This window comes from Nannobrachium achirus (assembly GCF_963921795.1).
Source record: "Nannobrachium achirus genome assembly, chromosome: 23".
Classification (NCBI taxonomy): domain Eukaryota; kingdom Metazoa; phylum Chordata; class Actinopteri; order Myctophiformes; family Myctophidae; genus Nannobrachium; species Nannobrachium achirus.
In genome coordinates this window covers 28499060-28526935 of record NC_137830.1, presented here as the reverse complement: position 1 = coordinate 28526935, position 27876 = coordinate 28499060, and the positions used below count along the sequence as shown (strand labels likewise).

The following is a 27876-nucleotide window of genomic DNA, read 5'->3' as shown; positions in this document are numbered from 1 at the left end:
TTTACGAGCACATCACCACCACAGTACAATTGCCTAGACATCATCTGGATTAAAATTCGCAAAGATTTCACTCAAAAATCAAACGCAGGATGAATGCAGCGTTTACCCCATTAAACGCAGTCGATCGTGGTTGTTGAGCTCAGGCTTTACGGATGGAAGCGGCTGCCTGGCGGCTGCACATCTCCACCACCACCACCATCAACATCATCATCCACGTCGGCGGCGGGGAGGACAGCGAGGCGAGGCGGGGAGGAGGACCTCCGCTGACGGGCTGAGCAGCCGCCGCGGTGCGGTGGGGTGGGGTGGAGGAGCCGTGATGGTGGAGAGGTCCGACCGCGCGCCTCTGCTGGACTGGGAGGAGGTGGAGGCTCCGACGCCCTCCTCCTCCTCCGCGGAGAAAGCCGCATCGGAGCGGCAGGGCGGCAGTCCCTCCTCGAACAGCCGGGCGCTGGGATGCACCGCGCCCGGCTTCGGGTGGAGCACCAGTCCGGGGGGTCCCAGGTCCCAAGTCTCCGAGACAGACGGCGGCGGCGCCCCGCCTTCGACCTTCGCCACCGGGGGGATCGGGGGGGCCGATGCCGTGCCGTGCGTCCCCGCCGACGCAGACGAGCATCCCTCGGGGTTGGGGCCGGGGGACGTGTCGCTGGACGGCGGGATAGTGCAGTGGGAGGAAAAGGACCAGATCGTCTCGGTCTTTGTGGTGGCATTCAACACCAGATCAGGTGAGAGTCAAGTGTGAGACAGAGTGTGTCTGTGAATATGCAATATAATATTTATATTATACAAGCTATATACACAGTACATTCAGTGAAATACAAGAACACACGGACTAGAAGGAACTCGGACAAGAAAACGCTGCATTATTTCACAGGGGGAAAGGGACAGTTATGAATAATGACAAAAAGCCTCGCCTCAGTCTATCCAGCTGTAGCTTACCTTCTGTGATAGGCTATATCGACGCCCACACTGAAAAGCTCTTGTATGCTAGCTGGGGGTTTACCACTAAGTAATAGCAGGTACATCACGAATGATGTAGCCTAATTCAAATCCTTAATCCATTTAATTCTGAGTGAGATATAGCCTAATAGTATAGCCTAATAAATGTAACCACAATGCTTACATTTGCATAAATAAATGCATACATCACTGAGAATTATACACTACTCTGCTGTGCATGATCCCTACAACAATGATATTATCCCTGAAGACTGCACATTTTGGAATGATGGGTCTCTAAACCATTGGTTTACTGAAATGATTCAAGTGCCATCATGTCCATCTGGCCTGTGTCCAAAGAATAGAGATGTCAGTTAAAGATGCTGGGATGATGAGAGTGCTGTGCTGTTGTTAAAACCAAGCAGGTGGTGGTTTCTTTCCTGCAGACTGGGGGTCTATTCATTTTTAATGAAGCCTGATGGTAACGTCAGGGCAAGACCCTGTGGAACATGCAGCCTATCAGATTACCCACCTGCCACCTCATATCGACCACAATCCCAACAGTGAGCTTCATTGGCATGTATTGACGATATGATATACTGTATGCATCTTGAACCAATCTGATTTGATCTTCTCACCATTTTTTTAAGATGCATGTTGGGGGCTTTTATGGCTTTATTGATAGGACAGTATAGACTGAAATGGGGGAGAGATGAGGACACGCGGCAAAGGTTGTCAGGCTGGCATTGCAGACTACCGGTAGCTAGGGTGCCCGGACCACCGGCGGCGTGGTGGTCCGGGCAGTGTGTGCAAATGGAACCAGATGGACAGGCCCCCTGGTTCCATTTGTACAGTCTCAGACAAGTTAAATGAATATAGGCTACTCAAGATTTTTACAGTGTAACTTAGGAAACCTCTTTTGGCACCTTAGGCCTATACAGCACCTATAGCACTTGTCTTGAAGATGCCATATAGGCCCCTAAGACTTCATGTTTAAAGTATTCCTGGGGCCCACTCTGTTTTGGTGCCTAGATTTTCATCATTTAATTACATGCTTAAACTTTCGACATTTAAGGTCTAATATTTCTACAATTGCTACAAACCTGTATATCCAGTCATTTTGGGGCATAAATTGAAGGACTGCTAATGATGTACCGTCCATGCATGTTCACTTCACATCATGTATACTTTACATTACTTAAAATATTTAAAATTGGTCTCATTTTTATTTAACATTTGGACAAAATAGACAATTTTAAATCAAGGTGCCCAGATGTCCGTAGTGCCCACCTATCCTGTATCCCTTCCTCCGCTGCCTACACACCGTGGCCTGGTCAAGAAGCCAGCTGATCTTCACAGCTTATTGCAGTGACTGACGGATGGATGTGTCTGCCTGCCAACCGACTGGCTGAAAACCTCTTGTTGTGTTGAAAAGCATGGCTGAGTCACCCCTGTTCCTCTGCTCCTATCAGAACCTGTTTGCTCAGCTGCTTCTTGAGAGCCAGGACTCACAATGAGTTCCAAGGAATCCACTCTGTTTAACATCGGCAAACATTATAGTGATAATGAACGATTCCCCCTCTTCCTGTAGTAGTGTGTACTGTGAACGCATGCATGAGCATGATATGCGTGTTTGTAATCAACAGCATTAATAATACTCTGTGTGTGTGTGTGTGTGTGTGTGTGTGTGTGTGTGTGTGTGTGTGTGTGTGTGTGTGTGTGTGTGTGTAAGGTAACATGCTGGAGTGGTGTCTACCCAAGGACATGGATTTGGAGGGTGTGGAGTTCAAAGCCATCGCCAGTGGCTCCCATCGAGTCACCACTGACTTCATGTAAGTGTGTGTGTGTGTGTGTGTGTGTGTGTGTGTGTGTGTGTGTGTGTGTGTGTGTGTGTGTGTGTGTGTGTGTGTGTGTGTGTGTGTGTGTGTGTATGTGTGTGTGTGTGTGGTGTGCTCGCTCTTGTTTCTACATGTTGTAGAGCATGTTGTCCTTGTCACTCATTTGCAGCCATGGAAGTAGAAAAGCTAGTTAATTTCCTTTACCAGCTGAATGCTGTCTTGGTGTCTTAGTGCACATGAAAGGCTGCAGACAAGGAGAGGGAAGCTACTTCAGAGTATATGGGCTGCCCCCACGTCTCACTCTTGGCAGGGCACCACGACGTGTTGCCTGGCAAAAGGCACAGCAATCTGGCACGTCCGTCACTGGTGTGACTCAGGCCTCGTAGAGCTGTCCAGGGACTGTTTGATGGAAGGAAGTTAGCATCTTCCTGCTTATTATCTCTATAAAACGTTTCGCTTCGGATTTCAGATTATTACAGTGGCAAATAAAAACTCATGGTACATGTACGCTTTGCTCAACAACATTGATATGATGATCATCGTGATGAAGTGTAATCTTCCTGACAACCTCTGCAGTCTCATTTAGCCACTTGCTAGCAACTGTCTTTTTGTAAGAGATGTAAAATCTTTAAAAGTCTCTCTCTCTCTCTCTCTCTCTCTCTCTCTCTCTCTCTCTCTCTCTCTCTCTCTCTCTCTCTCTCTCTCTCTCTCCTCCTCTAAAACTCTTGTTTTGTCCCCTCCTCTCTCCACAGCTACTTCCGTAAGGGCTGTTACTTCGGGCTGGCCTGTTTTGCCAACATGGCTGTGGAGAGTGCAGTGGAGAGGGGTGCGAGGATGAAGTCAGTGGGCATCTTGTCTCCTTCATACACCCTGCTGTATCGGTACATGAGCTTCCTGGAGCACCAGGTCAGGTAAGAAGAACAGTGGGACTGAGTTACTAGGGCCCAAGGTGGAGGGGCCTTAATTATTTTATACTTTACCTACTGAAAACTAGCAGATCTACAAGTTCACAGCGCGGCACTCGGTGCCACGCTGCAAGCTTGTAAGCGCGGCACTCGGTGCCGCGCTGCAAGCTTGTAGATCTGCTATTTTTTAAAAGCTGTGAAAATGTTTGCAAATCATATGTATTTTTTAAGCGAACATTTGTAACTCAGATCTTGCTTCTGGGGGGTCCCTGGAACAAAATATTTTGAGATGGGGGTCCGTGGCCAAATACATATGATTTTTGCGGTCCTTCACATGATAAAGTTTAAGCCCCACTGACATAGAAACTATAGAAACACTGACAAACAAAAACGTTAGAATGATTTGATATATAGACTTGCACAAATTTTCAAGATTTTTCAAAAATAGCAGATCACAGCACGGCGAGCTTGTATATCTCCTATACCACCTCCCCCTACGAAGAACATTGATGGGGGGCCCGCAGTGAATCCTTGTACCAAGGGCCCAGAATTGGGTGCGAGACCCGTGAGAAGAACCACCTCATTTGTAAGGTCCACCCAACTACTCACTTGGACCAAACATACTTCAACTTTATAAACTCACTTTAAAATTTGTTCAAAAAGAAATAGTGTCAAAGTACTTTAAAAAAAAGTATACGCTTGTGAGGTAGAGCTACCAGTATTCCATCAGAGTTAGCGCAAGTGATTTTATCCAGATGAAATTCAAAACCATCATGGGGAAAAATGTATTTAGATACAGTGCAGCAACACATTGGAATACGTTTACCACCTATCTGAAACCAAGTGCCTCTTTAAAGGAGCTTTTAAAAAAAATGACTACAACGTCTCAAGCAGATGGAGTTGTGTAGGTGTGTATCTACAGTATGTGCAAAAACATAAATGTACACACATAAATACAAAACATTTATTTACAAAAAGACACTCCAAGGACTCCAAACAAGGTAAGTAATTAGACAGTATAAATTAAGTTCTTCCCGGTCCGGGGAATTAGTGCCATCCAATATCCATGCATTTCAGTCGATAATCATACTCATGCATTTTCCTTTCCATGCATATTTCGATAGACATCAGCAGGGCCCGATGTTGCCAGATAACGCCACATGACGCATAATTAAAAACCAAGCATTTTAAGGAGGAGTGTGTTTAGCCTTACCGCCTGAGCAGTACCCGTCTTTTAGCGTGGAGAGCCAGATAATACTTTAGGCAGAGACAGCGCTTTTGTTTGTCCTGTGGGCTCCCAGCTGACCATCGCAGGTGTGCTCAAATCAAGGCAGGTAGATTGGTATATAGCACCCCTCGATGATGCGTCCCAGACTGGGGAGTGGTCTTCTCGGCCGGTCTCTGCCCCTGTTCCACTGGCTCCCCTTGCTATGGTGCTCACCTGAGAGGCGGATGCCTAGCGACACTCCACAACACGTAGGTGTGTATCTATGTGCACATACATGTATATACACGTGTATAACAATGTCTATAGGTCGCCTGGTGAACCTAGAAAAAGTGCATAGAAAATGAAAATCCTATACTTCTGGTTTTGCTTGTAGATTTCTTGATATTCATTCTGACAACACAAAATCCCTCTCAAACTGTCATTTATATGTGTACCTAACATATGAGACAAGTATTGACAAGTATCCTGTGTATGCTTCCTCACTCGAGCCCCTGCGAGAAACGACACACGCACCCGCCACGTGCAGTCCCAGATTTACATTACATTAGCTCGCCGCCTATTTGCTCGGACAACCTGTCCATTGATATGCATACGCTGTTGACACTTTGCAGCTTTTGTAAAGCTTTGGTAGGTGTGAAGTGGTGTTTTTGTCTGCGATAACAGCACCAACGAGAGACAGAGAAAGAGGGGAGAGAGATGTTTCCTCTACAATTAAAATAGACAAAAAGACACAAATTTAAAAAACCTAAGCGTTCTGTAGCACTTATCTTCTGGATCTGTGAGATCAACAATAAATGTCTTTTATAATAATAATAATGTTGGTGCAATGCCATTAATTAATTATTTTGTTGATTGTTGAAGTCATGAGTGAGTCATGTGTGTCATAAAAAGCCCAAGGACATTCATTGTAAAATCGTACCACTGTACTTTTAGCAAACTGAAGCGGGGCACTTGATTTGGTTTTAGCCCCTGAAAGCGCGCATATTTGATGCCTATGAGTATTAATGCATTAGTATACTCAAATTTGAATTTAAACCATGAAATATACTGTTGTTTCCTGTTGAGATTGGCAGATTTCACCCAGGTTTTTTCCTCTCACTCACGTCACTTTGTCTGCTGACCTCGCTCAGAAACAAAATGAATAAAATAAAATTAAATAAAAAGAAAACAATTCACAGGAGGCAAGCAGTGATCACCCCATGATGTGCACTGCAATGTAGTTTCAAATGCACTGCTTTTTTGAGAGTAAAAAAGAAAAAAGACCCATGTGACATGTGTGATCTTGGCAGGTTGCCCCAGGAAATGTTCCAATCTCAACAGGAAACAACTGTAGCAAATGTATGATTGGCACCCAACAAAACACCCAATTACCCCAAATGGCAGATATCAATCAAAATGCTAATAATACCAGGTCGTTTTTACAAATGCGCTCCGAGGAGTTGAGAGCTTCTGGTGTAGAGTGAAAAAAGAGCATATCAAGTACAGAGGGAAAGGTCATGTTCACTAAGTAGCGACGGTTTAAGTTGTTAAATGTCTGAGAATACACAATAAAATGTATCTGATAGTGCTGTCACACAAGTCTATGAAGCTATCTATTCAATCTATGAAAAGGTTTAGTCTGCAACACAAATACAATGTAGTGAGGGTCCCTGCTTTATCTCTCTCTCAGCTAAGGGTTGAAAACATTGAGGCCTGAAAACATTGAAGACCCCAGGGCTAGTGGTTAATATGTTGACTTTCACTGTGACCCGGATCAGGTTTCCCGGTGGGGGGAGGTCAAGAGGGGGGTGAGTGTAGCAGTTTGTGGCCCAGAGCCTCTGCCTGATGAACAAAAGCCTATTATCTCTCCAAATGAGGTACATTTTTAATTACAGTTCAATTTAACACTTTTTTTTTTAACACAGTATTATCCACGACACGTCACTCGGCGAAGATTCACACCCCAATCTGTCAGACTTTGAAAATGCCTCTTTCACTTCTTTTCTCCCCTTTGTTCACTTTCCATTCTGCACTGTGTTCTTCCTTCAGAGTTCCCACAGACACTGTTGCCCTGTCTGGCCTTGTGGTATGCATTTGTCATGCTCCTTACTCGTCCAACACCATCCAATCACTCTGTCTCTCCTAGTTATTTACTGAACCCGTCTAGTTTGTACAAAGGAGCTCCTGTTGTGCTGCCGTCCCTTTCTCTCTCACGCTGTTTCTCTCTCCTTAAGCATTACATGTTGAATTCTGGATCATCACATGCACACAAAAACCTGCACATATTGCTGGATATGTAGTAGATTTGCAACTCTTGATTGTTGTATTAGTGATTAGTCTATGTATCGATTACTTTTTCAATTGAATAATCTTGAAACACATTATTTGATTGCTTATTTATTTTATATATCAACGAAGCAACGCAGAAAGCTACTAATTGTGGGACTGCTTGCCATGAAACACAGTCCCAGAAGGCCAAGGAAGAACCAACATTTTCAAATTGGCTTCATGGTCACGATACTGACCATGATACTGACCATGATACTGACATGATATGATACTGACATGATACTGACCATTATACTGACCATGATACTGACATGATATGATACTGACCAGATATATGACATGATACTGACCATGACACTAACCATGATACTGACCATGATACTGACATGATATTGAACATGATACTGACCAGATATACCGGTATGACATGATACTGACCATGATACTAACCATGATACTGACCATGATACTGACCAGATATATGACATGATACTGACCATGACACTAACCATGGTACTGACCATGATACTGACATGATACTGACCATGATACTACCATGATACTGACCATGATACTGACATGATACTGACCTGATACTGACATGATACTGACCATGACACTAACCATGGTACTGACCATGATACTGACATGATACTGAGATTAAAGAATGGAGGTCCGCACACAGCTCAATGCTCCACAGTGTTTATTTAAAACATAAAGTTAGACGACGTTTCGGCCATCAGCTGGCCTTCATCAGGTCACCTCCACAGTGTTTATTTAAAACATAAAGTTAGACGACGTTTCGGCCATCAGCTGGCCTTCATCAGGTCACCTGATGAAGGCCAGCTGATGGCCGAAACGTCGTCTAACTTTATGTTTTAAATAAACACTGTGGAGCATTGAGCTGTGTGCGGACCTCCATTCTTTAATCTCATGTCAACCTGAGCCCAGCACCAGCACTTGGAAAGGATGTGCGCATCATCTTGTTCTTTTAACTGACATGATACTGACCATGATACTGACATGATACTGACCATGACACTAACCATGGTACTGACCATGATACTGACATGATACTGACCATGATACTGACCATGATACTGACATGATATGATACTGACATGATACTGACCATGATACTGACATGATACTGACCTGATACTGACATGATACTGACCATGACACTGACATGAGACTGACCATGATACTGACATGATACTGACATACTGACATGATGACACTGCCATGGCACTGACATGATACTGACGATGCTAACACGGTTATCATGGTAACATTATCATGTGTTATGACCCTGTGACAGGGCTGTCATGCTGTGTCACAGGGCCATGTACGTTAACCCACCGTTTAGTCTTTAGATGGAGAGTAAAAAAATGTTTTTAGGAGTTTTTAACCCCAAACATTCGTTTCACTAACCCCTGATTTTTATTTCCTGAGCCACGTTTGCTCAGAATGCTACACTTAACCCACCTTTTAGAAATCAGATTGAGAGTGAAAAATGAATGAATACTGCTCAAAGAAGTCCTTGAGCTCGACCCGTGTCCACATTGAAAGGGATGTTTTTGACAAACAGTTGGCAGGCATTTGTGTACCCAACATAAATGATGCAGTCTTGTCACTAGGTGACCTTCAAGATTGGTTGGTCCTTAAACCACATTGATCACCTGCTAGTGAGGAGCCTCCTCTGGGAGGATGCAGTGTGTAGAGCAGTGGTTCGTAAACTTTTTTTTTTCTTTTTTTTTTACTCAGGGCAAATATGCCTTTCATCCACGGCATCCCTGAATTACACTGTTAATGTTTTGAATCTTGTGTCATTTTACGCTACATAAATATGCAAATATTTCCCCCTAAGATGCCGTACAGTATTTTACGGAGGAATATCCTTCTCCATAAGAACAGACTGAAAATAACTTTATACTTGACGTTTAACTACTTGAACAAGCATCCCTATTCTGGTGGAAACGTTCACCAAAAATAGCCAATCTACAATATCGCAGCGCATCACAACATGACACATTGTGAGCTTGTAGATCTTCTATTTTTGGTGAAGATTAGTTGGGGTAGATGGAAAATAACTCATCAAGTACAGTGCAACTCAGGTCTGTTTTACTAAGCATGGAGGGTCTATGTGGACCGAAGTGATATTGATGAATTCCAAATATGATCAAAGTATTCACCCTGGTGTCACTGCACCCACCACACCTTTTATCACAAATCTTGTTGTATTTCTCCAAGTAGGTATGGGAGATTTTTGTCGTTGGCCATGTGCAATATCAGAGAGCACTAACAAACCCTGTTTTTCGAATGTCCCAATAAGTTCAGCTTCGAAGATCATGTGCTTTGTTCCAACAGCATTCAGGTTAATGTCTTATGTGTTTGTTTGTTGTTCGATTCTGTGTCATTGTATCTCATTTCCACTAGGCTCCAGCTGCAGTCTCCTGGACATTACTCTCCATTGGAAGCCTTCTATGAAGACAAGAGAGCGTTGCTGCCACCCAGTGGTGAAGGGGCTGTTACTGTGTGTCCAGTCAACGCCTGGGGAGCTGCACTCAATCACAGCATGCACCCTGAAATGAAGGTTGGGGACTTATCTATCATTTGTGTTGTAACAGTTGTTTCACAGATGAGGAAGAATATGACATTGTTAAGTGGCAGCAATATCAAAATTAGGGACAATAGCAGCTATTTTCTGCTACTTTTGCGCAAGGTATCAATTTGCGGGAAAAACAAACAAACAAACATAAATCAATTAGCTAAGCACTGTGAGTTTTGTTCTTCCTGTTAATTTTGTTGACTAAAACTATGACGAAAAAAGGTTGGTAGACTACCTTTTTTTATACTAACGAAAACTAAACAAAAACTAAATAAAAAACAAGCTAAGATGACTAAAACTAAGACTAAGAATACATTTACATTCGTAAACAAATAAAAACTAGACTAAAATGTTAAGGAGGGACACGTGGAGAAGAGATCCAGTTGAAATAAAAGACAAGTCATTTTATGTTCGCTTGTGCCCGGGTGTTGTGGTCTGTTGTGAGCTTGTAGATCGGCTATATTCAGCAAGGCAACCGAGTGTAAAATCATCAGGCATTATGACGCCATCAAGGCCCGCCAAAATATCAGTTTTTGTCGACAAAATCAACTGTAGATTTAGTCGACTAAAATCTTTTGACACTTTAGTCGACTAAAAGCAGACTAAAACCAAAAGATTTCAGATGGCTAAAATGACTCAAACTAAATGGAATGACCACTAGGCTGTTCTTTGTGTGTCCAGATCACCCACCCGGCCGGCTGCATGTCCCAGTTCATCAGGTTCTTTGGGGAGCAGATCATGGTGCTGTGGAAGCTGGCTCTGCTCCGGAGACGCATCCTCATCTTCTCCCCTCCTCCTGTAGGGGTGGTCTGCTACCGAGGTGAGGAGGCTTTCTTTCATCTGACGGTGTGCACTGGTGTTAAGTAACTACCGTAAGTACATTTACTGTACTTGTGTACAGGTATTTGTACTTTACTGGAGTGAATGCAACTTGCAGTACTTTTACTTCTACTCCACTACATCTCGGATTTTACTCCTCTACAATTATTTGAAAACTTTAGTTACTGGTTACTTTTTTGATTTTTATTATTATTGCGACTGTCAGGTCGCAAGTTACTATGAAAAGTTCCACCAGCTCTCCGTCCATCAGTCCGTCAGTCTGTCCGTCACGCCACGCCACACCACGTCACGTCACGTCACGTCACGTCACGTCACGTGACACATTTTTGTACACTGCTCCTACAGATTTTGCCCTAAAATCACACAAAGCGGTACACAGTATCTCTAAAGTCATGTCATCAACATGGATCTTCCCATATTCCCTCCTGATTGGCTACGATTGCCTTCTAAAGTTTGTGTATGCGACCTGATGGTCGCTTATCTCCCGATTAGGGATTCTTACTGGTTAAAAAACCTACAATAACCACTTCAGCCCTATATCCATTTCGGTCATTTGAAAATAGCCGATCTACAAGCTCACAATGCGTCGCCATGCGACTCAATAATAATCTCCTCTCTCCCCCAGTCTACTGCTGCTGCTGCCTGGCAAACGTCTCCATCCCAGGAGTGGGCGTGGCTGTTCCAGAGTTCCGCCCCTTCTTTTACGTCAACGTGGCCGACATCAGTGCCCTGGAGAACGAGCTGGCCTACGTCGCATGTGAGTGGATTCAGCCCAAGACAAAAAATTGCAAGACTTGCCATCTCCGATTTACTACCCGTCTCTGTGTGAAGTGGGCTGATACCTTTTTAGGAGACTGGAATCAAGTCGGAGTCTATTATTTAGTCCCCCCAGGAATGCGCCATTCCGCGATCGCGGAAAGTATCGTGGATTTATCGGCCATCCGCGGATTTCTCGGCTGTCCGTGGATTTCTCTGCCGTCCGTGGAATAACAGTTGCGATTGCCAGCGGCAGAGTGGTGGGTTACCGGTGGGATGGCGCCGGCGGTGGAGCGGTGCAGCTGTAAAACCTGACATTATATCAGTTTTTAATACTATAATATTATAAAAAACGATTTGTACATGGTAAGGCCATGGTGAACTTTTGTCAACCGTGGCAGTAGGCTAGTTAGGAAAATTACTTATGACAGCGCTTCTGAAACTGTGTCCCAACAAGAAATATAATTTAGCAAGAAACGTGAAAAAAGGAACGTCATTGCAATCACTGAAGAGGACGTCTGGACTCCTCACAGTCACAGCCTGAAACGGCTTTATTGGCATGAGAAAACATACACACAAACGCGTGCGCACACACACTCACACCGCCTGTCCTCCAACAGCAAGAGGGGTGCAGAGTGTTTTGTTATAATTACTCAGTCCGGGTGGTTAATCTCAATCTGTACCTCGGTCCCTCGCGGAGTTGCATTTACCGCGATAACGTTGCCGTTGCCGACAGCAAACATCGCATCGGTCGTCGGGTCAAGAAATTCTGTGGTTCTACATAGGCTATTTTGGCTAAAAAAACACCTCCATGTGGCGCGCGGCCCAAACGGGAGCAGAATTGGAGCGGAGAGCGGATCGGCACATAAATAACGGAGAGCGCAACTATGCATGTTGACGCAATTAACGTACGTACTGTCTCACCCCCAAACGTACACAAAATTAACCATACGTAACTATAAATGGCCCTTAACGGTCCCTCACTGAATCTGTGTCCTGACCTATAGTTCCTCTATGCCTATGGTCCTGACAATGACAATTCTAGTTAATGCAGAAGAGAATAAATATTACACCCATACTAGGTATGGTGAAAATCAATGTTATCAACCTTTCTCTGTCCCAGCAGCACATTCTCGTGGGATCTAGCACCAGTAAACAGAGGACGTTTGCGAGAAAGTTAAAGTTAAAGTTGTACCTGGCTCTCGTTAGCAACTACACACCTTGACAGTAAGTCTTTGAACCCAATCATCTCTGTGTGTGTGTGTGTGTGTGTGTGTGTGTGTGTGTGTGTGTGTGTGTGTGTGTGTGTGTGTGTGTGTGTGTGTGGGTGCAGGCACCACTGAGAAGATCTTCGAGGAGAAGAAGGATCTCTACGATGTATACGTGGACAACCAGAATGTGAAGACCTACAGAGAAGGTCTGAAGCCTCTACTCCGTCTCAGCGCTGCAGACAGGGACAAGTACCGCAAACTCACTGAACAGAGGTGGGCATTATGGGCAACAACACTGTCGTCATCATCACCATTATCACTGTAGCTGCCAACAGCCACAGCTGTTTCTAACCTTGTGACAACCTGGGGGAAGTGGAGGCCTGTGTTAATTTTGACAGCAAATTTAGATTCAGTTTAGTCATAGTCTTTTGAATAAAATACTAAATATCATAAGACTTTAGTCGACTAAATCTACAGTTGATTCTGAAAACACAAATGTATTTTGCCAGGCCTTGATGGCCTAATAACAGCGTGGCTTCCCTGTGCAATCTGTAGGTATCAATATCAAGTTTTAGAACAAAGCATCACTAATTGAAAAGATTTTGTTTGCCAGGTTATTACCATTGTTCATGAGTCTTCTCTGGTTTAAACAGTGTTTGGTTGGTTAAAGCGAAATGGCAGCACTCATTAATTTTGCAATATAAACATTTATGGGAGAAAAAAGGGGATGAAAGTTTTATTTAAGCTGCAATCCATATGTCCTTTCCCAACGGAGAGAGGTACGGTAAACTAATTGCAACTGTAAGACTCGGGATTCAACCCCAAACATGTACTTACTACTTGCTCAGCTCAGTGGGAATTCCCACTTATCCAGGGGAGGTACGGCAGTTGGTTGATGAGCTTCAGTCAGGGCTACTTGTGAAACAGTAGGTTGTCAACCTTTTCAAGCCGTGAACCCTGACAAGCACTTCGATTGTAGGAGTTGAGGCATTCAACTTTGTTTGACTCAGTTCCACAGATAAATAATTGTGAGGCGTTGTGAGCCTGTAGATCTGCTATTTTCATGTTTGACCGTTTTTTTTATAGTATAGTTTGTTGATTACTTTTGTTTCAGCAATGGTCATTTTTTTTTACAATTTTTTAGGTATTGAAAAGGTTTGGTAATCTGTGTGTGCGTGTGTGTGTGTGTGTGTGTGTGTGTGTGTGTGTGTGTGTGTGTGTGTGTGTGTGTGTGTGTGTGTGCGTGCGTGCGTGCGTGCGTGCGTGCGTGCGTGCGTGCGTGCGTGCGTGTGTGCGTGCGCACTCACGTGAATGTGCGTGTGCAGGCAAATGTTGCTCTATTCACAGGAGGAGAATGGAGACTGTGTGTCCAGTGAAGAGGATCTCTTTATTCTGTAAGTATATTAAAATAAATGCTGTAAGTAGAGTACATAAGAGTAACTTCTGTATGTATATTGGAGTACTCAAGGCCTGTTCAACATCTGGTGAACAGCTGTAGGCAGAGGAGGGGGACGCCTTGATTTAATTGTTCTTTTGATGTACCTTGTGCTTTGTGTGATGGCTGACTTAATTACAGAATTTAGCATACAGTAATTAATTATTAATTAAGTGTTTAATCTACTGAAATTAATCTACGGAATTATGAGTATCAGACTAGGAGTATTCACTCCTATAGAACAGTTCAGTGGTTCTCAACCTTTTCAGCCCCCCCCCCGCCCCCCACCCCCCTGAACTAGGGACCCCCCCCCCCCCCCTTGGAATAGTAGCTTGTAGATCGGTTATTTTCATAATATTTGCCTCTTGCCTCTCACAGTTTTTATAGTATAGTTTCTTGATTACTTTTGATGCAGTAATGGTCTTTTTTTAGGTATTAAAAGTCCTTAAACTGTCACCTACAGATTGAGAACCACTGCTATATGATAACAATAAATCTGTCATCTTTAGACGTTGGTGTTCACCATCCACGCAAAAGATAATCCACAACTCTGACAGCTGCCTTTCATAGTATTATTGCATTAAGCTCTGACGTTGCTTTTAATTAGAATCACTGGTCAATTCACTTCCCCCAGCTTCTTCCTGGAGCAGAACAACAGGATTTTCCAGACTCTGAGTGAGGTGGCGGGGAGCCCCGATCCCACACTGACACAGGAGAGTGTGAGGGCCATGGGCCTGGATCCACATGGAGACCGGCTGTTCTTGCTCCATCTGCTGGAGATCTACGGCTATGACACGCTGCTGGTGTCAGACCAGCTCTGCTGCAGCTGAAGTGCGCCGGCCAGGGCTATCTGCCTCTCATCGCGTTGGACTTAAAAAACGGGGGTTATTCAACTTGAGCAACTTGAGCCTCTCATCGCGTTGGACTTAAAAAACGGGGGTTATTCAACTTGAGCCACTTAAAGGGCCCTGAGACGTTAGCCTCGCAGAGACTCTGGTGCTGCCGTGAACCTCTAGAAACATGGCACACAGCACTGTCTTCATCATTACCGCAGTTCTGTTGTCCGTTGCGGATCTGCTCTCACAAACTCAAATGCAGACAGATAAATGGTATAAATGTGGTCAATTCCACGTTGTACAACATCGCCTGGAGGGAAACTCCTTCTCCCGTTGGAACACCTCCATTTGGCTGACTGAAATAATGGATTATTTTCAGTTACGTGTATTATAGATGTAATGGAACAATCCCAGGCTGTCATACAGCAGCAGGCCCCTGGGTGGAGAGACAGACCTGTTGATGTACATAATGTGCTGCTCCCTTTGTTGCCCTGTTGGATTCCTTATACTTCCACTTGCTGACCTAAATAGTAGTCAGTAAATGTGTGGCTACCCCGACTCACTTCCCCTTCAGCAAGTGAATGAAAGGTCTATTGAACTGTGGAAATACCCCCCGAGCTTCTTTGACGATCATGGATGTGCAACATGGACCGCTAAGCTAGCCGTCCTGTAAATACAAATGCCAGATTCATAACTTATTTTGCTGCGTGCGTGCTTGCGTGAGTGATGTGGGGGGCCTATCTCTCCCCAGTTCCCTGTTCTTGTTTCAAACGCTGGATAATAAATTGCTAAGTGCATTCATCTCAAATCTGGGCCTGGTGTGTGCCATTAGTAGGTTAGAGTGCTTCGGTATAATTTGAATGCTCATAGAAGTATACCTGAAAGCATACATGCAGACAATCTATAGCCATTTAATAAAAAAAATAAAAGAAGAAGAAGGGTTTCGTGAGACAGACACAGGCCATAATGAGAATGTAAAATTCTAATCTTTTGTGTACAGTAGTACTTTAAGTCTGATCACTGGAACCAATGTAGTAATGAATAGGTGACCTTAGAAGTTGTCAAAGAGATGACATTTCAATAAGATATAGCAAGTCTGAAATGTGAAGAAACGAGAGGCTCTGATTCCTTGAATGTCTGGCTTAGGGCTTGAACTGGGGACAGTGAATATCAGATCGAGATGTTCCTTCTTTAATTACAGAGGACTATTAGGCCATTTGATACATGTGGGCCTGAATCTTAATACAGAAATGTGAAACGAGTTGAGACCATTGTGCTAAAATGTGAAAATGTACAGATGCACTGAAGTACGCTCACTTTAAGGCCTGTCAAGATGCTTCTGAGAAGTTATACGTTTCTTTGGTCACTGTAAAGTCCCGGTGGAACGGGGCACAATACTTTAGCCTACTTGAACCAAATTCACAAGTTGTTAATGAGTTACACTCTGCAATACTAAAACAAATACTGTTTTATTTATATTCTTTGCTTTGAATGTAAATATTCAATAATTGTGTTTTCTTTTTCTATGTTTTCTGTTTAATGACTGTAAATATCTAGTTATCGATGCGTCCATCTGTGAAGGAGAGGGGATCAGTTGAATGTGTTTTGTAGTCATAATTATAGAACCTGCAAACGTGACACTGCATTAAAATGACACAGTAAAATCCTCCGTGTTAAAGGAGAATTCCTAGCTACTACTAGCTGTTTAACGCGACCATAGGGAGCAGTTAATATCAAAACCTCCGCCTCATGTCAGTCAGTCAGTTAGTCACGCCAGTCAGTTAGTCACGCCTCATGTCACGCTCCATCTATGTTCGTCCTTGTCCCTTTTATGCCCATATATGGAGATCCCTGATGTCAACTTGTTAACTGCCAATGAAGTAGAACGAAGAGAGTGCTTACATAACCTAGCCTCGCAAGCCATCCCGAGCTACGTCATCACCAATGTGCTTCCTTTCTCCCCTGGGAGAGTCTGGCTGTTAGGCTATACATAACCCTCCCAGCCAAAGACATAGTTTGAGAGAGACCACTGTTAGCCACCAGAGGGTGCTGTTCACCAAGCCATGCAGTCAGACTTCGTCTCTGTCTGGGCTCTCGAGTCTCCACAGCATGGCAAGTGTTGTCAATGAATGACATGATCGTGTGTGTGTGTGTGTGTGTGTGTGTGTGTGTGTGTGTGTGTGTGTGTGTGTGTGTGTGTGTGTGTGTGTGTGTGTGTGTGTGTGTGTGTGTGTGTGTGTGTGTGCGCGTGCGTGCGTGTGTGTGTGTGTGTGTGTGTGTGTGTGCACGCGTGCGTGCGTGCGTGGCACTCCCTCCGGTGACGGTCAGAGCTTTTTTGTTTTTTCTGGTTACTGGTTAATGGATGGAATACGGTAAGAAAAGCACTCGTTCATAACTCTGAGGGTGAGCGAATGTAACCAAATGGACCCTTGCAGTTTCATTTGTTAGTTTAATTTGTCAAGGCACACAGGCAGAGTGGCGAATAATAATAATACAATCCCAAAATGCATTGCGAATATTTCAAACTATATTCATTTGGTGATGCCTCATTCATGCAGGTTGGATGCATTTATTCGCGATAAACAATCAACCAAACAACAGCTCGAATTATTTCAATTTAATCACTAACTAAACCCTCCTGGTTGTGAGGACCTTCAGAGTTACATAAATGAACACACTGAACAGTAAATCTCTTACCGAGTTCATTGGATTAAAAGCAACTGTTTATTTTACTGTAAATTGTTTCCAAAAGTAATTACACCACTGACAATTTGTATGAGGACAACACCGATGTCACGTTGTCTCTCTAGATTTGTATACGTTAATAAATGTCACCTGTACAGATTGTTGGTTTTTCATACCTCAGCGTCATCATCACAATCATTTCTCCATTATACAATAGATTAAAATAATAATGACCTTCTATTTTCTCTTCTCTTTCCTCTTCAGCTATGAACCCAATGTTCTAGTACCAATTTAGTCATCTATCCATAAATGCGAGAAGTCTCTGTGTGTCTGTAATCCGCGTATCTCGAGAACCGTTCGTCCCACCGGCTTCAGATTCGGCACGCGCGTTCCCCGCCGCGACACGGAGTGCAGTGCCGGGTCTCGACCCGACCCGACGCGCGGTTTTCCCGAACGGGCGCGAAACGTTCGGAATCTCCTTATGCGGGGTTGATTGTTGACATCAGGCTGTTCCGGAGGAAATCGGCGAAAGCTCTGACTCATTGTGACATCACTTCATAAAAGGCTCTGACATCACGTACGCCACATGAGTCAACAAAAAATCTCTGTGAGTGTGTATGTATGTATGTAATCCGCGTAACTCGAGAACCGTTCGTCCCATGGGCACGCGCGTTCTCCATATATGGGCATAAAATGAATGCCCCCATATATGGGCATAAAATGGATTGCAGACAGACAGATACAGATATTTCCATATATGGACATAAATGGACAGAGGCAAACAGATGGTCAAAGATCTCCATATATGGGCATAAAATGGACGCAGACAGACAGATACAGATATCTCCATATATGGGCATAAATGGACACAGGCAAACAGATGTTCAAAACGGGTCCTATGACAACAGGTATAATGAGGTTTGCATTAAAGGGGGAACCAGCACTGTGTCTGCAACACAGTTGGAGGCACAGACAGATACTCCATATATGGGCATAAAATGGACGCAGATAGACAGATATCTCCATATATGGGCATAAAATGGACCCAGAACTATAACTGCAGTGATCTCCATATATGGACATAAAATGGACGCCGACAGACAGACAGACAGACAGACAGATACAGATATCTCCATATATGGGCATAAATGGACACAGGCAAACAGATGTTCAAAACGGGTCCTATGACAACAGGTATAATGAGGTTTGCATTAAAGGGGGAACCGGCACTGTGTCTGTAACACAGTTGGAGGCACAGACAGATACTCCATATATGGGCATAAAATGGACGCAGATAGACAGATATCTCCATATATGGGCATAAAATGGACCCAGAACTATAACTGCAGTGATCTCCATATATATGGACATAAAATGGACGCCTACAGTACAGACAGACAGACAGATACAGATATCTCCATATATGGGCATAAATGGACACAGGCAGACAGATGGTCAAAACGGGTCCTATGACCAGGTAAAAAACAGGTATAATGGGGTTTGCATTAAAGGGCGGGGCATTCATTCCCTATTTACATTGTTCCGAGTTGGCCAGGTCGCCGACTAGACGCTGGGCCGCCCGTTATGCAAATTCCCGAATTCCCGCATACGTGTGTTGTCCACAGAGATGGGCGAAAATACATCAAAAAGTATTTTGATACAAAATACAAATATACTGTGTCAAGAAATGTATCAAAATACAAAATAGAAATACTGTTCTGAGAAATGTATTTGAGATACAAATACGTACTTTGTATTTTGAAAATACATGAAAATACATTTAATTAAAATTGATGTAAAGATTAGTAACAACAAACCTATCCAAGTCTGACAAACCCCATATTTGGGCATGGTCTATAGAGCTCCATATTCTGTATAGAGCTGGCAGAGACGTGCTGACATCATTCTAAGGTAAAGCTCCATATGATATAGCTGCATCAGTGTGATGTCACAACCGTCCAGCCAAGCACTATATAAAGGGTGGCCGTTACAACTTGAGTTGAGATACAAGCAGTATTTACTCCACTCCCCACATATCTCCGAGACAAACTTTTCAAAGCTGCATTTGCATTCAACCTTTGAGTACCTTGACCAGCTTTCACCCAGAGAGATTCCAGCACCGAGTCAGGATATCTGGCCTTTGCTTCGACTGGATTCCTTAGAAAACAATAATGTCTGGTGGTTTCAACTTTGGTCAAACCTCAAAACCGGGGTTCACATTCGGAGGAACCCCAACATCTGCTGCTACAACCCCCAGCACTGGAGCTTTTAGCTTTGGTGCACCTGCAACGAGTGGTGCAGGTGGAGGACCAGCCTTCTCTTTTGGGAATACAACAACCACTACTGCCGCCCCTACAGGTGGGTCGTTTTTTGGAGGTCAGCCTCAAACTCCACCTGTGGCATCAATGACAGTACCTGCAGCAAGTGTTCCGGCTTCTGGACCTACTGTCTCCTCTGGTTTTGGCGGGTTTTCAGGTCATGGGGGTTTTAGCTATGGAGGAACCTTCTCTTTTAGCACTCCAGCAACCACTGCTGCCGTCCCTGCAGGTGCGTCATTTGTTGGAGGTCCATCACAGACATTGCAGGCTCAAATGCAGCCTCGAACTCCACCTGCGGCATCAACAGCAGTAGCTGCAACAAGTGGTCTTGGCGGGTTCTCATTTCCTACTGGGGGTTCGAGCTTGGGTGCCCCTGCAAAGAGCACTGCCAGTGGAGGAGCCTCCCCTTTTGGGGCTCTAAGAACCACTGCCGCCTCACCTGCAGGTGGGGGCTTCTTTGATTCATCAAAGGCATCACAGATGCAGCCTCATGCTCAACCTTTGGGGACAACAGCTGCTGGCTCCTCATTCTTTGATGGGGCGGCATTCAAGACCCCCAGTGCTGCGCCGCTTCAAGCTCCAGCTGTGGTAAGAGCGGCATCACCATCTGCGGGCCTCTCAATGGGTGGAGGGATGTTTGGTGGAGCCAATGTCCAGGCTACCACAGCAGCCCTTACTGCATCACCCTCTTCAACAGCAACTGCCCTGGCTGCGCAGCCTGCTGGCTCTTCAGGTTTTTCCGGGTTCCCATCGAAGACCTCCAGTGCTGCTGCGCAGCCCACCCAGGCCAGTAGCACTAACCCAAGTGGAGCGTTTAGCTTTGGAACAACTACCACAAGTAGCACTAACCCAAGTGGGGCGTTTAGCTTTGGGACAGATGCCTCTACTGGAAATTTGCTCAGTCACAAGCCTCCTGCAGCCTCTGATAGCAGTACAACAGTGATGACCTATGCCCTGCTGGAGGATCTGATCAACAAGTGGAGTATCGAGCTAGAGGACCAAGAGAGACATTTCCACGAGCAGGCGACCAAGGTCAATGACTGGGATTGCATGCTGATGAAGAATGGCGAGATCATCACATCCCAGCACAAGGAAATAGAAAAGCTGAAACTGGATCAGAGACGGCTGAACCAGGAGCTGGATTTCATCCTGTCCCAGCAGAACGAGCTGGAGGACATGCTTTCCCCGCTGGAGACGTCTATGAAAGAGCAGGGCAGCAGAACCATGTACATGCAGAACGCAGATGTAGAGCGCGAGAAAACATACAAGCTTGCCGAGAACATAGACGCACAGCTCAAAAAGCTGTCACAGGATCTGAGGGAGATCATTGAGCACCTCAACACATCCTATGGCCCTGCAGATACCAGTGATCCACTTAATCAGATCTGCAAAATTCTCAATGCCCATTTGGATTCACTTCAGTGGATTGATCAGAATGCGGCTCTTCTACAGAGGAGAGTGGACGATGTGTCCAAAGTCTCTAAGTAGTCTAAGTCTTAGACTACTTGCCTGAAGATGTACATGTTCAGTGAAACAAGTTTGTTTTATAGGGCAATACTTTGCGTCAACATAGTATATGGTATAGTAATTTGTGCTTTCCTTTCACAAGCAGCATGGTGTTGGACTGTTTTGAACCGACAAGTACAGCTATCCAGACAGAGAAAAAGATTCAAAGGTATACTTAGCAATGCAGATACAGAATGGGGGAAATGTTGCTTCACTGCAGACAACCTAAACAAGGTAGCTTTATTAGACCAGATGAAACACATCTGCACTAATAGAGCGGTTCCGTAGCCTTAAGGGGTTCTCCTTAACGCTATGTTACTTTTGAGCCATTGTCCGCATCCCGCCGGTAGAACAGCCTCATGTCCGTATTAAAAAATTTAAAATTCTACCCATTGTGATAAGAGCGTTGCTATTTATGAAGCTTAGCCAATGTGACCCTTGGCATACAAAGGGACAAAGCCAGATGTCTTCCAAGAGCTCCGCTCAAAAATCACACCTGTGTGAAGTGAGCAGTGCTGCTGCTGCTGCTGCTGATGATGATGATGGCTTGTGCATGCTCCAAGGAACTGAACCAATATTTTCCTACCCTGTTATGTTAATGACAACTTTTTTTTAAATTTAAATGGCCGGACGGATAGACCAAGGCCACATCACTCTGACTCAGACCTAAACTAACCCGATACGCCCCTATATAGGAATGTCACTATGACTCAGACATCATCATGCTATAACCACCAGATCTCTGTCCGGGGTAAAAGCCAGCTAGAGAGCAATAGACCCAACGGTCCAAGATTTTGGGGTGTGAGCTTCAGATGACCCCTTGATTAGACATGCCAAACGGCAATTGGGAGGGGCTTACGGACAAAAAAAGGTCAGAGGAGGAGGCACAGGATTTTCCGAATCCTGAGGTCTTCGGTTCTTCTCTGGTGGCAGGGCAGTACGAGACATTTGTGCCTGCCTGCCTGCCTGGCTTTCGCGTGGTGAATGCGAAGAGGAAGAAACCTGACTAGGCCGGCGAGGGCCTAGTTGGGTGTGAGATTCTCTGGCAGAGATATGCGCTCCACAGAGCGCAACTTGGTACACTACAATATATTCTTTTACGATCAAGAAATGCAAGTGAAAAGCGCATTTCTTTTATTCACCCTCAGTAAAAGCATACATGTGCTGATGAACGATGAGGTCCATGATTGTGACGTTTTGAGTACCAGAGAGAAAATGTGTAACTTCCTGTACCCCTCAGAAATATCTAGGGGAGAGCGTAGAATACAAGGGGAAATTGGCATTGGCAAAAGCAGTGCCCATACCTTGTCACGATGAGTGGGCTTTAATCCAAGACAGTCTTATTCATTCATCATTGTGTACTGTAACTGAACCTAACCCGTTCTCAATGAAACAATCCACAGATCTAATGGAAAACTGAATGTCAGGGTGAGTCCGGAAAGTTATGGACCCAACTGCAGAACGAAGAGGCACTGTAGTCCAAATGCAAGGGTTTTAATAAGAGAGAACACGAGGAGCACAAAATGAGCCAAGAAACCTTGGGAAAACTTTAGAACATGACTACTGACTTACTCACAAGTGACGGAGTATGACACTAGCAATAAACAACATACACAGGGTTTAGATAAAGAGTAACAGAATTGGTATCCTGACCTGAACATGCATTAATATGCTATAAAGTTGTTGAAAATGTTACTTAGTGCTGCTTTAACACTTATTTTAACAAAACATCATTAACCCTATCACTTACCCTGAAATAAATCATCTTTCACAAAATAATTTATTGATAATTACAAATAAAAAATTAGAAATACTGTTCCTACGAAACAGTGTGGGCTCGCATGTAACACCATGTATGGGCATTGGCACAAAGATCTACCCTTTGGCTGCACCTCATTGTTTAAGGGCCTTTGTACTGTTGGTACAAAGTTCTGAGGAGAACTTGACCGATATATATGTAAGGCAGTTGCTTGTTTATGCCAGTAGGTGTCACTGTTGCGAAGTTCATGCACCTATGTTCTTAGCAAACATTACCTTTTTGTCCCTTACTGGGCAACGTAGTTCAGTTCTACTAGGGGCTGCGGGCGCCATCTTTGGTAATGTTTTTCTTGTGTTGAAAGGTGAGCACTGCTTTTGAGATTGTCTGAACAATTTGTATTATATTTAAAGTTTAAAACGGCCATTGATATAATTTGTTGCCTTACAGAGTGAGCTAAGATGCTTAACTGTATTCAGAAGTAATTAGAGTAATCTGCGCTTTACGTTTTTTGTACTTTAATAATTGATGTAAGTTGGCCAGTTACATGTGCATTAAAGGACCACCTCACCTCATCATGCAACAACTGGTCATATGATGCAAAGATGCATCATATGACCAGTTGTTGCATGCTGAAATACTAAAATATCTAAAAACACAGATTGAACTCAAAAAAGAACTCAGGATTGTGTTGATCGTGTCCCAAACTGCAAAATGACAAATTGTTGACTGGGGTAATGTTTTTCTTGTGTTGAAAGCCTACAGCCATGATCAGCAGAAGACGAAGTCTCAAAAGCAGTGCTCACCTTTCAACACAAGAAAAACATTACCAAAGATGGCGCCCGCAGCAGCCCCACTACGGTGCCCAGTAAGGGACAAAAAGGTAATGTTTGCTAAGAAAGAACATAGGTAGCCTGGGACGGCTTCCAATTTCGGGCTTTTGATCCGGTCGGGACTGGAGCGGATGGTATCCTACGTCATATTGTATTCAAAACGGACTACAGTTTGGCAGGAAACACCAAACCGGAAACAGTTTTAACCCCTACTTTACAGTTTTAACTACTTTAGCTGGGTTTTTTAACTGGGTTGAAACTGTTTCCGGTTTGGTGTTTCCTGCCAAAGTGTAGTCCGCTGTCGGTACAGTTTTGAATACAAAATGACGTAGGATACCATCCGGTCTAGACCGGATCAAACGACCCGTTTAGTAAACGAAGACCAGGCTTTCCCCCAGCGGAAAGCCTGGTGATACGAGGTTAGAACATAGGTGTATGAACTTCGCAACAGTGACACCTACTGGCATAAACAAGCAACTGCCTTACATATAAATAATGAAGATAACATACATGTGCTCGCTTTCAGCGAGCCCACAACAACAATAACCGTGGTCCGTGTCCAAATACATATCATTTTGGGGGTCCGTCACATGGGAGCACCACTGACATAGAAACATAGGTTTTTCAAAAAACTTTAGAAGGATTTGAAATATTCAAAGACAGATTTTCAATTTTTTTCAAAAATAGCAGATGTATAAGCTCGCAGCACGGCACTCGGTGCCGCTGCCGCGCTGTGAGCTTGTATATCTGCTATCTTTCAATAGTTAACGCACAAAATGTGAGTGAATCTTTGTACCCAGGGCCCAGAATTTGGTGCGACACCCCTGCGTCTGGTGCTACAGTATGTAACGTGTGTATACTGAGAAGCACCAAGACCTGGATCAGGTGTTTGGTTCCTGCTGTTCTTATATAATCCACATGTGGTGGGGGTTCGGTTCTCTCCGTGCCTTCCTTGTGAAGCATTCATGCCCACAGAAGACCTTACATAACTCCTGCTGCAGTGGTAAAAAAGGGGGGATGCGGAGAAGTTTCTGTATAGGTCTCAAGATGGAGAAGTAAGTTGCATCACATCAGAACCTGGCTGATAATTATGTAGAATCTGCTACACTCAATGTGATGGTGATAGAGAAACGTATCAAGTTAAAACATGTAGTCTTTGGAGTTTACTGTGACAGTGTTTGAGCCTCCTGACACAAAACACACACACACACACACACACACACACACACACACACACACACACACACACACACACACACACACACACACACACACACACTGCTTGGTAGTTATTATTGTCATAAAGGCCACTTCCATCAAGTGGCCTTTAACATCATGCAGAAATATTTCCCCCCCTTTCTTTGTTGCTTAGCAACTGCTCAAGCGAAATGATGTGAGTTCACAGCAGCTCTGTTCGTACCACAAGGGTCCCACATGGGGAGTCAAGTGTCTCTTTGAATTTCTGTACTCTGCAAACTGTTAATACAAAGACAAGTAAGAAAAAGTGCATATACAATGTCAAATAAAGTGTAGACAGTAGTTGTTGGCAGCAAATAAGGGTGTGCCTTGCTTGGACAATGGGATGTGCTACGTAACATAATTAAGACGTATCCTTCACATGCTAAAATCTCTCTATCTCTCTCTCTCTCTCTCTCTCTCTCTCTCTCTCAATGTGCCTGTCGCTGTCTCTCTATTAATCTCTCCCTTCCCCGTTCTTCTCAGACTCCTCCCTCTCTGGATCCCCCCTTCCTCCTCTGTATGGCTCCCTATCCTCTTTCTCCTCCTCGCTGTCTGCCTCTAAAGGGTGCACGCCCCCATGGAAGCAGCTGCTTGTCGTCCCGGATTGGCTCCGTCTGACAGGCAGTGGAGGTGCACAGGATGGAGAGGGAACAGGAGAAGAGCAGAGCACTGGAGCATCTGAGCTCTCGATAATGACGTCTGCATAGTTAACAGCCTTTTAACCAGGGGAATTACGAAGGGAGAGAGGTTGTCAGAGAGAGAGAGAGAGAGAGGGGAGGGGCGAGCATCAGATGGGATACGACTCACAGGCTGCAGGAGAATTAGCTGTTGGCACGCTGAACTGCGTGGTCCGGATTTCACTGCAGGTAGGTATTTATCTCTCTGTCTTTGTGTGTGTGTGTGTGTGTGTGTGTGTGTGTGTGTGTGTGTGTGTGTGTGTGTGTGTGTGTGTGTGTGTGTGTGTGCGTGTGTGTGTGCGTGTGCATGCGTGCGTGTGTACCAAGACACACCACATCCGCTGACATAATGCTTTGTTATTGTCAATGGGCTTTCAGTTGTAGGTCTTGAAATGCAGCAGGTTCAGAGAGAGAGAGAGAGAGAGAGAGAGAGAGAGCTCTCTGTCACTAAAAACTACAAAGAAGATAAAATATCTCCATGATAGAATAAGAGAGATCAGTACAGATGGTCTCAGAGGAGAGAGCAACAGAGAAAGCCAAAGCAGACGAGCTCACGAAGCTCACCAAGACTTGATCAAAACAAAGGAAGGTCAGCGAGAGAGGAGAGAGAGAGAGAGAGAGAGAGAGAGAGAGAGAGAGAGAGAGAGAGAGAGAGAGAGAGAGAGAGAGAGAGAGAGAGAGAGAGAGGTGGCGTAGCTGCATGGCAACCAGTCAGTGACAGGAATAGGTGTGCAGTGACGCAGCAAATATCCCAGTCAACATGCCTTCCGTTGTGTCTGTCTGTCTGTCTGTCTGTCTGTCCCCGCATGCATCCACGCAGCTCGCTGTCTGCCTGCCTGCCTGTGTCTCAGCTCCACCATGATGGCAGGGCAGTGGCTGAGTCTGCCCGGAGCCTGAAGAGCTGTCAACCCCCCACCCTTCTGGGCTCTCTTTGCACCTGCTGCCGCCTGCAGCCTCTCCTCTGACTCCCTCCGGGGGACCGACATCATCACCATCCTCCCGTCCGCCTCTCCGTCTCTGCAGCACCAGTCCACGGCGTCAGGGACCCTCGCCCCTCCTCCCCACCGCCCGGCCAGCCACACCTCCTCCTGCCACCAGCAGCACCATGGATGGACTGCGCCTGCCGCCGGTTATAGAGGAGGTCATGGATCCCTCTGGTGAGTGTGTGTGTGTGTGTGTGTGTGTGTGTGTGCGCGGGTGTGTGGGTGCGTGTGTGCGTGTGCATGCATGCTTATCTGGATGGTACATTTGCATGCACCTACAGTACGTGCAGAGCATGCTATGTCAGTGGCTCTCAAACATATATGAGATGTACTGTACAGTACATACACATAAGGCCACAGACCCCCATTTGAAAATATTTCCTGCCAGGGCTCCTGTGAGAGAAGACCTTTGTTGTTAGATCTAGTACAAAATTCTACTGATCTGCATAGTTAATATTATACTGCTCTCTCAATTGGCTACTGCAACTTCTAGCTTATGAAATAATGGTGAAATTCAATTGTTCCCCCTCACAGACACCTGGGAACAGTTTGGAGTTTGGAGTGCAAGCTCATTTGTACACAGGGACACATGTGTGTGCTTGTCTGTCAAACAGGCCTGTGTTTCTGGGCTGTCTGATTAGCAAGGAGAAACACAGCCTTACACAGCAAAGTTCTCTGTATTAATTCAGCGTACATTATGGAACACTCTCTGCAAATGGAAGAAAATAACCCTTAAGTGTCAATTTGATGAGATTAACGCAGAGGATTTTAACCCTTTAGCCCTATCCGTTCCTGGTCAGGAACGGGCATGTGCGTTTTACACGGAGGCATGTTCCACATTGAGCCGTCTACTCCAGTCTATAAGCCAGGCACAGCAATGTGTTCTTGTTGAAGACTTCTTTCCTAGATATCAACAATTGAGTTGTGTGCGTGCGTGCGTGCGTGCGTGCGTGCGTGCGTGCGTGCGTGCGTGCGAGTGTAAGTGCAAGTGTTTTCATACAAATTATAAGGGGCT

General features: G+C 44.7%; 1 protein-coding gene across 1 annotated transcript; it reads left to right on the top strand.

The window, feature by feature from the left end:
- Positions 1 to 316: 316 nt before the first annotated feature.
- On the top strand, positions 317 to 14858 carry LOC308308539 (DENN domain-containing protein 11-like; the record flags this gene model as incomplete). Its single annotated transcript, XM_080753955.1, has 9 exons — positions 317 to 722; positions 2669 to 2768; positions 3527 to 3685; positions 9615 to 9771; positions 10468 to 10606; positions 11252 to 11383; positions 12716 to 12866; positions 13919 to 13987; positions 14663 to 14858. The coding sequence occupies 9 exons, from the start codon at positions 317 to 319 to the stop codon at positions 14856 to 14858; spliced, it is 1509 nt and encodes a 502-aa protein (XP_080610081.1).
- Positions 14859 to 27876: the final 13018 nt, after the last annotated feature.